The 13,944-nt window shown below is 46.3% G+C and overlaps 1 protein-coding gene across 5 annotated transcripts in view; it reads right to left on the bottom strand.

Annotated features, from left to right (window-relative positions):
• Positions 1-13,599, bottom strand: part of MTA1 (metastasis associated 1) — a 76,181-nt gene extending 62,582 nt beyond the window's left edge. For 4 of the 5 annotated variants that reach the window (XM_027694632.1, XM_027694633.1, XM_027694636.1 and 1 more), the window contains exon 1: positions 13,429-13,597. In XM_027694632.1, coding sequence (XP_027550433.1) covers positions 13,429-13,456 — 28 coding nt within the window. In that variant the 5' untranslated portion in view covers positions 13,457-13,597. Of the gene's footprint in view, positions 1-13,428 lie in introns of all 5 variants that reach the window. The other variant, XR_003536100.1, reaches the window with a different exon arrangement.
• Positions 13,600-13,944: the final 345 nt, after the last annotated feature.

The raw sequence follows: 13,944 nt of genomic DNA, 5'->3' as shown, positions 1-13,944 counted from the left end.
GCTTTAACACTTCTTTTTACAGGTGAGGAAACAGATACTCTAGAGTCCAAAATGGACTTGGCCTCTCTGTCTCCCAACAATCCAGAAACCAAACCCTAAGCCTGAACTGAGGCAAAGAGAGGGCTGAATCCACCTCCCCCCCACAAGGTGCTGACCTTGCATACAGATCTAACAAGAATTCCTTCCAAGACTACCTAAAACGATTTCCCTCCAGATTTCCCAGCTCATTTGTGTTTGGAGCTAAACACCCATAGCCTCTGGGCACGCCTCAAGTGATCTTCTGCATAGCCTACATTAGCATGATGCTCCAGGATGAACGAGTGTTTAGCAGTGTTTGCCCTCTGTAAATAGGGACAACTACCAAAGCTGTTAGCATCAATCTCCCTGAAATCCTTGTGAAAAGGGCTGTAGGAAGCAGAGATACTGTTCCCTCCTCCCCGGCCCAGAGGAAGGAAGACATTCCCCCCAAGGGCCTTTGCTGCTGTTAAGATGTGTTGGGTGAATGTTTTGGTGTCTCCCTGGCCACCCTGGAGATAAAAGGGGGCTCCTTAACTCTCCTTGTGCAGCTTTTCCAATTCCCCAACACTACTCAAGCTACAGACACCGATTTTTTCAGACTACTGCTTACAGCTCCTGTTATCCATAGGTCTCCCTGGATTTACAGACCAAGCTCCTTGCTATGTGAGACACAAGAGCACAGCAGTGACTGCCGGGCCCATGACCCAGAGGAAGCTGCAGGTTGCACTACCTGCAAACAACTCAAGTGCCCTCATGTCCCTTTAACAGGGTTGGGCTGCCTTAGGAGAGAGGTCACTGGTCAGGAATCCCAGGGGTTGCAATCCCAAGAGCATCAAATTTTAAAAATCTGTTCTTCAAGCTTTTGTGTTTGCAAAAAATGTGCTGCATGCCATGAGTTACAAAGACACCTTGACAGCGAAGTCTCAACATGGTCTTGGTTGAAGTGAAAAGTGACAAGTTGCAATGCCAGTACTCAGCACAAATCTTGGGTTACCCAACCAGAGAGTGTAACCAGGGCTAAGAAAGCACTGAAATAGCACACCCGATTTTTTCAATTTTTGTGCACTCTCTCCTCCAGACTTCTCAGACTGATCATCAGCTATCTTCACACACGTTAACATGCACCTGAGTGACTCCAAAAATTTCCTCCCAATTGCAGGAGTTGGTTCCTCTTAAATGTCACATCCCTACAGGCTTTAGACTGGAGAATGATCTCACATGAGAAATACAGTTTGGACCTCTGGTTTGTAGAAAACAGAAAGTTCTCAGAAATGGTTAAAACGCCCAAGTAACTAGACGCTAAATTTCCATTCCCAAACCCTGGCTCTGTGCAGAGCGTCAAACAGGAAACAACAGGCTCAACATTACTACGACCAACTCTACCAAAAGTCCCAAAACCAAACAGATATTTGGCAGCTTCAGCAATAACAACTGCTGACTGAAATAACAATGATGGGCATTAAGCAATTTACTGATCAGCAGAGTAAAGAGAAATTTCTTCCACAGCAGAACTACCCATGCCCTACAAGGGCACTGCAGTGGAGGGTGTTAAAGCTTCGAGGTGCTTCCAAGCTCAATGTCCACCTCTCACCAGAAGGCTCCAACATGTAAAGAAAGAATAAGTTCTTTCCTTCCACCCCTCCAAAAACTCCTAAGACAACCAGCTACTCCTCACTTCAGATACTTTGGTTGAGGCAGATGCAAAAATCTTACTTTTCTAAACACTATGCCTGAAAATTAAAAATTAAAACTAAAGGAAATGTCAGTCTATGTCTTGAAAGTATAACCTTGTCTTGAATTCCATGGTTTTCAGGTGGTTGTTACAAATGTTCATTTGTTCACATCATTTTTAATCAGCTTTTTTTTGTGTGCATGTACGTGCATATATTTTCAGAGACACATTTTATACCTCAAGTGAACATTAACTCAATTTTTCACGTAACTACGGTTTATTGATTGTAAAATCTGGCATGGATTTAAAAAAAGCTTATCACAGATGAATGGTTTACCAAAGAATAGCTCACAGTGGTATCCAACAGTTTTGAATAATAAAACCCCTAAACATTGTCTCAGTCAGCAGCAGGAACATCCCCAAACCCACACCGTGTGATCAACAGCAAACCAACCTCACAGGAACCAGCCAATTGCACACTGCTGGCAGAAAGGCAGAGCCCAAGCTGTCCCATGGGATGCTTCAGGAGCTGACACATGACACTGTAGAGGTGTGTGCTTAGGCCAGTGCTTGATGACTTCACCATGACACAAATCCACAGCCCAGTACATCTCATCCATGTTTTAGACTAATCCCACAACTATGTGAAGCATTTCACTAGTAGCTATGCAACTAATGGAGACCTATTTCCCATTACTCAAATTACCTGGAAAAGGGTTTCTTCCTCTCAGCAAGTAATGCAGAGCACTCTGCAAATCACATGACTCAGAACGTGAGCAGATCAGAGGGGGCTGATTTGCATTTTTCATAGAGATTTTAAATACTTGAACTAAAATTAAAATGCTAGCCTGCATAGAAAATTGTTTGAATTACTCTCCCGCATTTACAACAAGGAAATTTTAAGTTCAACAAACCACTCTCCAAACTGATGCTTGTGCTGGTGAGAACAGTCCTCTAAAATTGCTCCAAGAGCAACAAAACCCACAAAGGCTGGTTTCCTGCACAGGAGGTTTAAAGGAGGCACAGCACTGGTCCCCACACTCCAAAACACCACCTTTCTCCTTGAGCAGCACTTCCCTTCATCTCCAGCTTCCTCCCACACCACGAAAGTGCACCCTTCTCATACTGTGTACCCAACTAATACTACTCCCAGGTGCATGTGCACAAACACACACAAGATAACAGAAACCTTCCACAGGCTCCCAAGAACCCAGTTGTCAATGAGAGACATCCTGTATGTGCACAACTGCCAGGGTCTCTGTGCCCTGGACTGAAAGAGGGGATGGGGAAGGAGACAAAATTAGCAAATCTCTAGGCAACAGGGAGATAGGCATCTCAACTCCTACTAAGAACAGGAAGGAAGAGTTCACTAAAACAAAAAATAAGGTCTAGGGACAGAAAAGTAGAGCCTGATAGCAAGCAAAACAAGTCAGACCCTTCGAGCTCAACATACTGTCTATCCTTGCTGATTTATTTCCTTTCCTACTTACACAATTGAAGAAAAGGACTAGTCTAACTGCTCTGCATCCCACAAGGATGACCCTTATACGCAGCAGCCACCATAAAAAGCACATGAAGCTAACCCCTCACCACTCAACTGCCCGAAGAGAGGTTGGAGTTTCAATCCCATACCTTCACAACACATTAATTCGATCCCCAAATTAATCAGCCACGCATCCACATCACTATCATAATTAACAGCATGACTCATGCACATTACAGTTATCTGTGATAAGGCTAAAACAATGACTGAGGAGTATGGAGATACCACAAGACAGTAAAGACCATCACACGTCACCTTCTGACTCAAACTCAAGATGTAGTTCTTCCTCTTGCCTGTGCTGTTATAGAGCAGAAGTACCCACGTACATAAATCTACCCAAAAAAGCCTTTATATCCTGTAATGTTTTTCCTGAATGTGCACAACTTGCTAGAAAGCAATGCTGTATTACACAGGTACCGACTGAACTGCAAGAACACACAGACACAAGAACATTTGCAGTGGTCTAGCAGCTAAAACTAGAATGGTAGCCTACAGACCATAAAAGATGGAAATTTTTCATAAAGGCAGTAAAATAATTGTTCTCAATTAGCAATTAACATAACAGAATTTCTTTTTGCTCTTGTACACTTTTAAGACATTATTACAAAATAACTTCCCCCTCTACCTTCTTCATGTCAGCTGTTGATTATGTCTACATCAGTGCATGGAAAGAAAAATCAGGAAGCGGTACAGCAAAATAAAGAACACACACACTGTCTAGAGGTCATATATTTATAAGATTAGACATGTCTGAGCTACCTAATAACCTTACAGGCTTTTAGGTGATCAAGTTGCAAAAATGCCCAAAAGTATTTTTATCCTTCCCGATGTACATTTGCCTTTCAAGCTACAAGTGCTTTCTGAGGACTGACCTGCCTGAATAGTCCCTGCCTTTCCCCCAGAAAGTCTTACACACTATACTTCACCAGCCTACAAACGTTCTCAGAACTTAAGGGAGGCTGAAGCCTTTCCATTCCCACACTCACTACCCCTGTTGGGTAACAGGTGCATTTCCAGACACGTGATAAAGAAGTAACTTCACAGCTGTGTATTTCCCCTGCCCAATCCACAGAGCTGCTGCCCTGAATTAAAGATGAGCATCAAGAGAGTGCATAAACTTATGATGACCTGCTTACTTTATGACTTCTCTTATGGGAAATATATGCCTCTCATAGTCTAGGTTTCCAATTCAACTTTGAGCCAGTTTCTTTCATTAAGATCCAGTTTTTAAATTATTCACCAGCTTGGCCCCTAAACCATCAGTGACATTATATTTTGGATAATACAATCCCTTCTGGTCCATATTCCCATGAAAGAGAAGGTTGCAGAGGCAACACTACTTTCAGCCAACAGTCCTGCAATCTCACCTGGCAGAGCCCAGGTCCCACTGCCTTCTGGCTGTTGAAAACACGATGAAATGTTTAGTTACAGAGCAGACGGAGTTTCAACAGAAAAAGCCTTACCAGCACAATATTTTCATTACCAGAAAGACAACGCTGAAACAGTTGTTTCTGTTGCTAAAAGAATTATGAGGTCTAATAGATCTAGCAGTATACACAAAACAGGTATTTACAAGCAAATGTCTTTCATGGATCCACCAAGGTATTGAAGACATACTGTCAGTACGAGCTCAATTTGTATTTACAGGACAGCAGTATTTGTGATTACTGCATGCACAGGGTGCAGCAAGTTGAGGTTGAGGCAGCACAGGCTATGGGCAACACTCAACTCCTTCAAAAAGGTGTGGAAATGCCAAGCACACAAACACCTGAAATACCTATAACCAATTAGTGAAGGACATGGCAAAAGCAAGCACCATCTCCTGCAGAAATTTCCACTTCATTCAATCAACAGCAAATCATCAGTAAATTTAGCAAGGATAAGTTGAGGCACCCCAGTTAAATCAAGACAGCTTTGCTCTTCTTTCTTGAGTAAGGATTATCTACACGCTAACATGGTAAACAATATGTTCATGTTACATTTTCTTCCAAATGTGCAGAACTAGAGAGGGATAGCCAAAGTTACTTGGCTGTTTTGAGATGAAACCTATGCATCACTTTTTCTGACTCGCCTCCAGAAGTCCAGGTGCAATATTACCCAAACCATCGCCCAAAGGAGAAGGGATTCATGGCAAAGTCCACATAGCAGGACTACAGACTATGAACAGACCTATAAAAACATTGATACAATTGTTTATCTCTGCAAGCTCTCCTCTTATAGCAAGAATTATTACAGCAAAACAACAACCAAAAAAAAACAACTGCCCAAACAACAACAAAAAACCCACTAAAACACCAAACCTCTGAAGGACCCGTAATGGCTACAAACAAAAAATGAAGTATCTACCATGCAGAAATCTACTCAAGCTAAGAAATATTCTTTATCTTTTTGAAGATAAGTAAAAAACCAAAACAAATCAAAGTTAATAACATGCAACTTGCTGGGTTAAACTGCCAGTTGCTCGATCCAATTTAAACTCTGAAACATTAAGGTATTTGGAACTTCCCAGAGGTCTTCTGTTCTTTGTTTTCTATCATGTCAAGGCAGGGGGAGGAAAAATTCCTGTCCAGCCATCTCATGTCATTTTTTGCCTGATTTTTAGTGAAACAAGGTTTATGCAACTCCATTATCCATGCATTAGTTCTTCTCTATTAACTCCTGAACCCTTTGTTCAGACATTTCACAGAGGGACAGAAGTCTCAAAGATAATTAAGTTCTGATCACTGTTCCCTATCTTAAAGACATAGATACTAAAACTACAAAGAGAAAGTGAGAAAGGTAAGATAGATAAGTTAGAGATATGAAATGGTTCCCATTTCAGAAACAATTAATAGACTAGGTTTTAAAGCAAATCACTGGAGATTCCACAGTGTTTGGAAGAATTATCAAAAGTGCTTGCTTTCTTGTGCACCTCCCAACACCTGCACTGTCAGTGCTGCTCAAGGTAGGTCCTGGGCTCGATTAACTTCTGAACCACTTCATGATGGCCAAGTGTGCTCCCAAATGTTCCTCCTCTGCCACGGAAGAAGGCAGGTATTCTGCCTCTCAGCAACGGTCTGAGATCTGAAGATCTCAGCACTTCATAAGGCACAAATGGTGCATATGGTACCTTTCCTAGTAAAAGTGTAAGTTCCAAAGGAGTGGAAACAGAAGGCGGCAAAGAGTCACGTAATGGAAGAAAGAACACAACTTTTAGATTGTCAGTGTCCTTCTTTCTGTTCCTCACAGCACCACTGGCTGTTTTCACTCATAGATGATCTGTGGTAAAAATCAAAGACAGGAGTCTGCTGGTCCTTTTGCCAGAGTGGTTATGGGTGTCAGCTGCACTTCATGGGTCGCTCTTAGGTAAGAGCTGTGCCATGCTGAAGTAACTGCTACTAGGGATGCCAGCTTAAAGGTAAGGTAGGAGACTGTGTACAAACAAGATTTGAAAATAGACCGTGAGAATCCTGGAAATAAAATTAAGCTTCCAAAGCACTACCCCGAGGACAAAGAAGCAATTCTGCTGTTAGAAATCAATTATATGGCAGTTCAAGAAAACCAGTTTCAATTAATCTGCTCCCAATACCCCAGCTGTAACTTAGGCACATTTGCATGTGGCACTGACCCTTCAGGTTCACTAAGTCAACCTCATCCAGCTCCAGCAGGACAAGCATATGCTAAACATTCCTGGAGAACCACTTTTTAATCTGTGCTCTTCATGAGATATCTAAGCATGATTCTAAGGCCTCTGGGCACAACGCATAGTGTCTGCATTGTCTCCTCTGCCACTTCAGTTTCCAAAGATGTAGCCATACAAACATTAGCTGCAGTTGTGAGCCTATGTAATTTCAGTTGCATCCACTACCACTCTTCGTGGGGCAATACCATGAACCAGCTCATGGAAATAGTTTGGGCTTAAAAAGAGAAAAACTTCCCCCAAAGGTAGGTTGTAAGAAAAGAGCAGAATGGTCTAATTCACAGAAGAGTCAGACAAACACTTGAGCAGATGGAGAAACTAGTCAGAAGAGAGCTCCTCAAATCATGGGGGAGTATTTGGTGGGGGGGGAGACGGAAGAGGAGTATCCTCAAGCTACACCCTAACAATCATCTTCTGTAGCAGCCAAGAGAACAGCCTGTTCCGTTGTAATTCTCAGTGCTAAGGACAGATAAGAAAAACATTATTTTTCAAAAGATATTCAGGCAACACAGAAGATGACAAGAAATCAGACTCCTATTCCCTGCAAGTATCTCAAGAGTTGCAAAACAAGAACCTCTGAAGTACCTGGACACCAAGTTTGGTATCACCCTCAAGAAACAAACAAACAAACAAATGTTGTGGTTTTTTCTTTGGGTTTGCTTGTTTGTTTAAGAGCAACGTTAAACTTCACTTAGTCAATGTGAATTAACTGCTCTGGCCATAGTATGACAATATAAAGTCCAGAGGTAGGGGTTTCAGTGCCAGATCAGAAACATCATGGCTTCACAATGTAAAACATGGACGAAGTATAAACTCCTGCCATAGTTTTTGCAATTGTTTCTTCAAATGAGAGTGCCAGTGAGGCTGATTCATCCCCTGCCCTCTCATACAACTCCCTCAAGTTGTGACAGCCTCTCCCTGGATGGCAGGAGGCACACATGCACGTGGTAAACCCCACTGGGAATTCATACGGGTCAAAAAACTGTCTCCAACCAAAACAATTCCCTGACCTGCGCTGCACAGCCATGACGAGCTGTGTGAGCCCAGCAAAGGAAGGAAGGAGAGGACAGTAACACATCTATGCCTGAACCAACACCCTACCAAAAGAAACATCCACAGAAACTGCCTCACTTGGCTGGCTCAAATTTGCTCAGATGTTAGCAACTTAACTCTGTAACGACAAGCTCTGTGCTAAATCAGGGATCATCTCTTCACGTCACACTAACTTTATGCTTGGTCAAGTATCATCTGTTCTCCCACATCTTGCAGAAAAGCATGAAGTCCCCAAATTAACCAGAGCACATCACGTGCAACTTAACAGAAACATTACCATGGGCCACATCTGACATGGATCATGATTGGTGATCTGGCAATGCACAGAACCAGAGCCATGAAATCCCAGGCACCATAAAGACTGAAAAGTTTGTGAGTAACAAGACTAGAGAAGCCAACCCAGTTGAAACCTGTCTCCTTTCCTCTGCTGACTTTCCAATGGGCCAGTGACACGAATCTGGCCCAAGAGGCAGTAGGTGAGCACCACCCTGCTGGGACAAGAAGGGGAAAGCTGGATTTCCCCACTTTGGCAGAAGCAAGCTTAGTGCTTTAGCTCCATTTTACCAGCTGCAAAGGGTTTGACAGCTATCACAAATCCACGGAGCATGTATCGACACAGTTGTCACAGCTCTAGCCCCAGACACACCTAAGCTGGCAGACACCACTGTCCACCACGAAGCATTTCCCAACAAAAGGCTAACAAATGCTGAAGAAGTCCAATATGGAGGAGAGGGGGAAGGGAAGGGAAGGAAAGGAAGACTGTAACACAGGAGAAGATAAACTTGTGCAACTAGAAACAATGAAAGGAAAAGATGAAGAAACCCACTGCCTGGCTGTTGCTGAAAGGTGATAAGCTAGAAGCTGTCTTAAATTTATTAGGGCCAACGACTGCAGAAGCCTACTAGTAATTTTCAAGAATAAACTCTCCTTTTTATCCTTACTGGTTATTTAATACCTCTCTCAATGAAACCCACTCTCGGCTCAGGTTACCTGCAAAGTTAAAAAAAGAACAAAACCCCAACAAACACAACCAAAACAAGGATATCCCACAGTAAGCCCTCCTGCCACCCAAACCATATACACACTGACAACAAAGCAAGTGAACAGGAGGTTTACATGTGATCCTGCAGTTAAATGCTTTGAATTTGCTCCAGATCTGGACGCAGCAACATACTTTATGCAAGCTTCCTTAACAGCTCTCAGTTCTTTACCAGGGAAAGCTCAGAATATTATTATTGACACTATCGTGATGTCAAGAGGACTGATGCACCATTTGCTCTGCTCAGAGCTCTCCAGGAGAGTATGGATGTCAAGACTTGTACACTGCCACGAGAGTCTGGATGCCAAGTGGGACTATGTAATGGGATGGGGGGTAGGTCAAACCACAGTCCCCAGCCACACATTAATTAAACACCCTATAATAACAGAGAAATGATGTCATACTGCCATTCTTAAAAACTTTGGGGACAACCCAAGTTTTTCACATTGAAATAAGATGTATGACTGCAGCACAGGCAGGCACACCACCACCAGGAAGGAAGCAATGAACGAGAATAACACCAAGTAAGTTGCGGAGCTTCAGCCTCCAGCACACTGGAATAAAGCTGCTGGGAACCTTAGGTGCCCACATCAGGCACTGTGGGTCATCATTTCTCCTACCTTAAACATGTTAGATGTAGCAAGTACTGATGTGTCTGGCTGACTTGTAATTGGATCTCCTGATGCCATTTAAACATACCTTAAATATACCACAGACTCAAAAACAGTGATAATTTTTTAGCCAAGTACTCTCTCAAACAAGCAAAAAGTCAAGAATGTACAAAAAGCTTTTCATCTAGAAGCATAAACTGACATTTGTCTCAGCAAAAGTGTTGCCTTCAGTACTTCTTCCTCCATCCTTCCTCTCCTTTCTTTCCCCATCCCCTTGTTACCAGCCCTCCCACTGAGACCATTCAGCTGTTCACACAGTCCCACAGTGAACCAGATTGGGTGGCTGATGCAAGATTAAAAATAATCCAGGAAAAAACAAAGAGTGAGGAGGAGGGAAGGTGGAAAAAAATTAGGTTCCTCAAATCACTGCAAGATGGAAATTCAAAAAGTCATTGTTTCACTGCATCCAGGGAATGCCACAGGGGCATAGTCAATTGCCACCACTAAAGAAATACTTGTCGCACTACAGTTACACTCTCCTGGAGAAGGTGGAGACAGAATAGCTGTTGGAAAGTCTCTTGATACCAAGATGACCTGTTCTCTTCCAGGCAGCTGACACAGCACTCTCCTGAAAGTGGAGCCTGGCACAAGCTAGTACAATGAACATCTCTCCCACATGCATTTTTTCATTAGAGGCCCCAAATTCCAGCTGGGAGGTCCCAAGTTCTCAGATCTGGTGTTTATCCAACATTCCCACACGGTCTGTGATCATGCAGACCAGTCCACTATCTCCACTCTCATCATGCTGCCGTTTATTTCATGGCTCTACAGCAGCTGTTAAGAAAATCTTCACTTCTGCTACACTGGAGCCAGGCAATTCCAGGATTTCCTTCTGGTCAACGAGTAAGATCCCATACTTCATTTTGGAATGTGACACCCTGGCATCTTCCCTACACATTCAAAAGTTTCACATCCCCTGTGAGCTGTGCTAGCGTGTGACAGTCCCATTTGTATTGGAAACCAACTCTCTTGCCATCAGAAATACACCACTAGAAACGTTACAGGAACCAGGGGAACCATTTGCTCTCTCCAAACAATTTGATGCCACCAGTCAATTTACCCAGAGAGCCTGACATTCAAGGGGCAGCTCCTAAGCCCCCAGCATGCTCACTCAACACAGAGAAGACTTGCATGCCACCCTCACCCCCATAGTCCAGGATCCTCAGCTCATCTACCCAGGAACTACTGCATGTCAAGAGAGCAAGACACTTCCTGTCCTCTGGAAGATCTTTCAACTATACATTTAAAATCGGACTTATAAGAGCGGTGCAACCCACCCACTGGCTTCTGAATACAAAAATTCACAGTATTTCATGACCACGCCAAAAGCAACGACCAGCCTTTCTGAGTCAACACACATTTCTAGGAGTAGTATTGATCTCTAGTGAGGAAGCTGCTTTTGGCAGCTGTTGGGCCTGGAGTTCATGTGGCACAACAAGGCAGTCACAAGAGTAATAACAGATTATCTGCTGAGTGTTTGTCTTCCAGTGGGAAGTGTATGAAATGACTATGCACAAATCCCATTCAGGATTTAATCCTGCCCTGGAGTTCACACACAACTTCAGTGCACAAAGCTATTAGTGGGAGATACCAGCACCAGAGGTCAGAAACAATTCGATAATACACACCCCTGGGCTCAGGCTGAACAGAGTGCTCACACAGAAACAGCTGCATCCATCCATATGTTGATCTTGGTAATACATCAAATCAAGACTTCATCCATATGAGCCATAATGGAGCACTGTAACCTTGGCTGTCAGCCACCTGCCTTGTCCTCTGCCCAGAAAGGCTACAGAGCAAATCCTGGACACCATTTCCAAGTACAGGAAGGACAAGAAGGTAACTGAGACCAGCCAAAATGGATATACCAAAGGCAAACTACAGCTGACCAACGTGACTCCCCTATCTGGGCCAAGGAGACTGGCTCTGTGGCTGAGGGGAGAGCAGGGGATGTTGGACTTTGTGTCAAAGGCCATGCTAAGTCTCCCACAGCATCCTTTGAACCAAAATGCTTGGGTAACTGGACAATAAAGGTGGGAGGAAACCTCCAATGTGGCTCAAAAGATAATGATCAGCAGCTACAACCTTCACCTGGCTGCCCATTACTAATGGCACCCCTCAAGGATCAGCCAGCCCTGCTTAAAAGCAGGAATAGGATGAGGGATAAGGGAAAAAGGGACAACAGCTGAACAACAGAAAATCCAACTAGGCACATGGAAACAAATATTTGCTATAAGCATGGTCAAACACTGACAGGGCCCAAAGCTAGGATGGCATCACCACCCTTAGAGAGAGCCTGGGATGGACCCAGCCCCAAGCACTCTGCTCTAACAGGACATTTTTAGCATGAGGTTGGCCTAGAGACCTCCAGAGGTGCCTTCCCACCTCCTGTGGGATGCACAGTACAGATTTAGCCATACAAAATGCTAAGAGATGACATTCCCCACAAGACTTGGCCGTTAAAAGACGAACAACAATTTCCAGGAAACAACTCCCTTTGCAAGTCACACCAGGGTGAATTTTCACAACTCATCTTGCCCACTATCCTTCTGCTCTCAGCATGTCCATCCCAACACAACGTTACATGCACACTATCAGCTTGGAGCAACCCAAGACACAAAGCTGGGACAGCCAAGAGTCATCCCTTATCCCGCTACAAAACCAGGCACAACCAAAAAAATAGTATGAACGTGACAAAAGAAGTAGCATTTTTCAGAGCACAAAGTAAGGGTAGGCCAGAACAGCAGAAAGATCAGAAAGTAGTTGTTGATGGAGCACAGCCAGACAGGATGGCTTGGCCACCTTTGCTATATTTTTTGCCTTGTTTACTTTACTCCAGTTTTGCAGAACTCCACAAGAAACAAGGCATTTTGAAAAGGAGGGAACTCCACGAAAACGTCTTCCCGTACATCCTGTAGTCCTGGGGAGAAGGAAGCTCCACGGACCAGCTTTTAGGAAGGAAAATGGCCGAGCACAAATTCATGCCAGACCACCCTCAGTTTATATTCCATAAAATGCAGTCCCAAACCCCATCGCCTCTCCCTTCTCTTCACGTGAGCCAAAACAAAGGACAATCAGACAGGAGCGCAACCCTGAATAGAAGACTAATGGAAAAGCATACAACAGAACAGCAAGAGTGGAAGGGGAGGCCAAGATCTGCAGGACGTGCCTCACGCCAGCCCCCCGGTCTATCAGCAGCCTCTGCCCATCTTTGTGCTCCTTATCTCAGCAACTCCTCCTGGCTCCCCACTCCGACAACCTCGCATGACGCCCATCCGAGCAGCCGCTGCTCCCCGGCCCCCATCCCGGGGCCCGGTCCCACGGCTGCCCCGCTCCAGCCCGCTCCCCCACCTCCCCCTGCCCCATCCTGGACCTGCCCAAACCTCCCGAGCCCCCACCAGCCCGCATCTTACACGCCCCATCTCCCCGCACCCCCGAGCCCCTTACGGCCCCACGATGCTGTTACCCCTCACCTCAGCCACCCCGGATCGCCCCGCTCCGGGCCCCGCAGCCCCTCACCCCGTTTAACCCCACGCCGGGCCTCTCCTCCCCGCAGCCCCCCAGGCCCCTGCCCCGCTCCCGCCCCCGGAGCCCCCCCGGGCTCCCCCGCGGGCTGCCCCGGGCCCCCCCGGTGCCGCCGCCCCGCCCCGGGCCTGCCCCGCCGGGCCCCGAGCGCCGCTCGCCCGCACGCGGGAGGCACCGGGAGGCAGCGCGGGGCGGGCGGGCGGGCGGCGGCGCCGGGACCGCTCTTACCTCCGACCCGGTACATATTGGCGGCCATGCCCGCGACCGGGCCGAGTGCGGGGCGCGGGCCGCTCCCGCCGCCTCCAGGTGCCGGATCCGCTGGAAAATGGAGGCTGGAGCGGGCGGCGGGGGAGGGGAGCGGGGGAATTAAAGGGGCCGCGCCGGCGGACGGGGAGGGAGCGAGGCGGAGGGCGGGGCGGCGGCCCGGCGGCCCGGCGGAGGGGGCCCGGCGGCGGCGGCGGCAGGGAGGGAGGGAGGGGAAGGAGCCGGAGCCGCCCGCCCGCGGCGTGAGAGGGCGGCGCTCCGGCTGCGCGAGGGGAGGGACGGGACGGGACGGGAGGGAGCGGGGCTGGGGGCCGCACGGCTCCTCACACACACACAGGAGGAGGGAGAGAGGGAAAGAGGGAGAGACTGCGTGTACATCCACAGACACGGGGTCAGACTGCCTGTGTGCACACAGATCGCCGGTCCTCGCACATACACAGAGGCTGCCTGCACACACTCACGCACAGACCGCCTGTCCTC

The sequence above is a fragment of the Neopelma chrysocephalum genome, unplaced genomic scaffold (genome assembly GCF_003984885.1).
Source record: "Neopelma chrysocephalum unplaced genomic scaffold, ASM398488v2 Primary Assembly neopelma1_98, whole genome shotgun sequence".
Classification (NCBI taxonomy): domain Eukaryota; kingdom Metazoa; phylum Chordata; class Aves; order Passeriformes; family Pipridae; genus Neopelma; species Neopelma chrysocephalum.
Note: the sequence above shows the minus strand (reverse complement) of the source record. Positions and strands in the feature narration are given on the sequence as shown.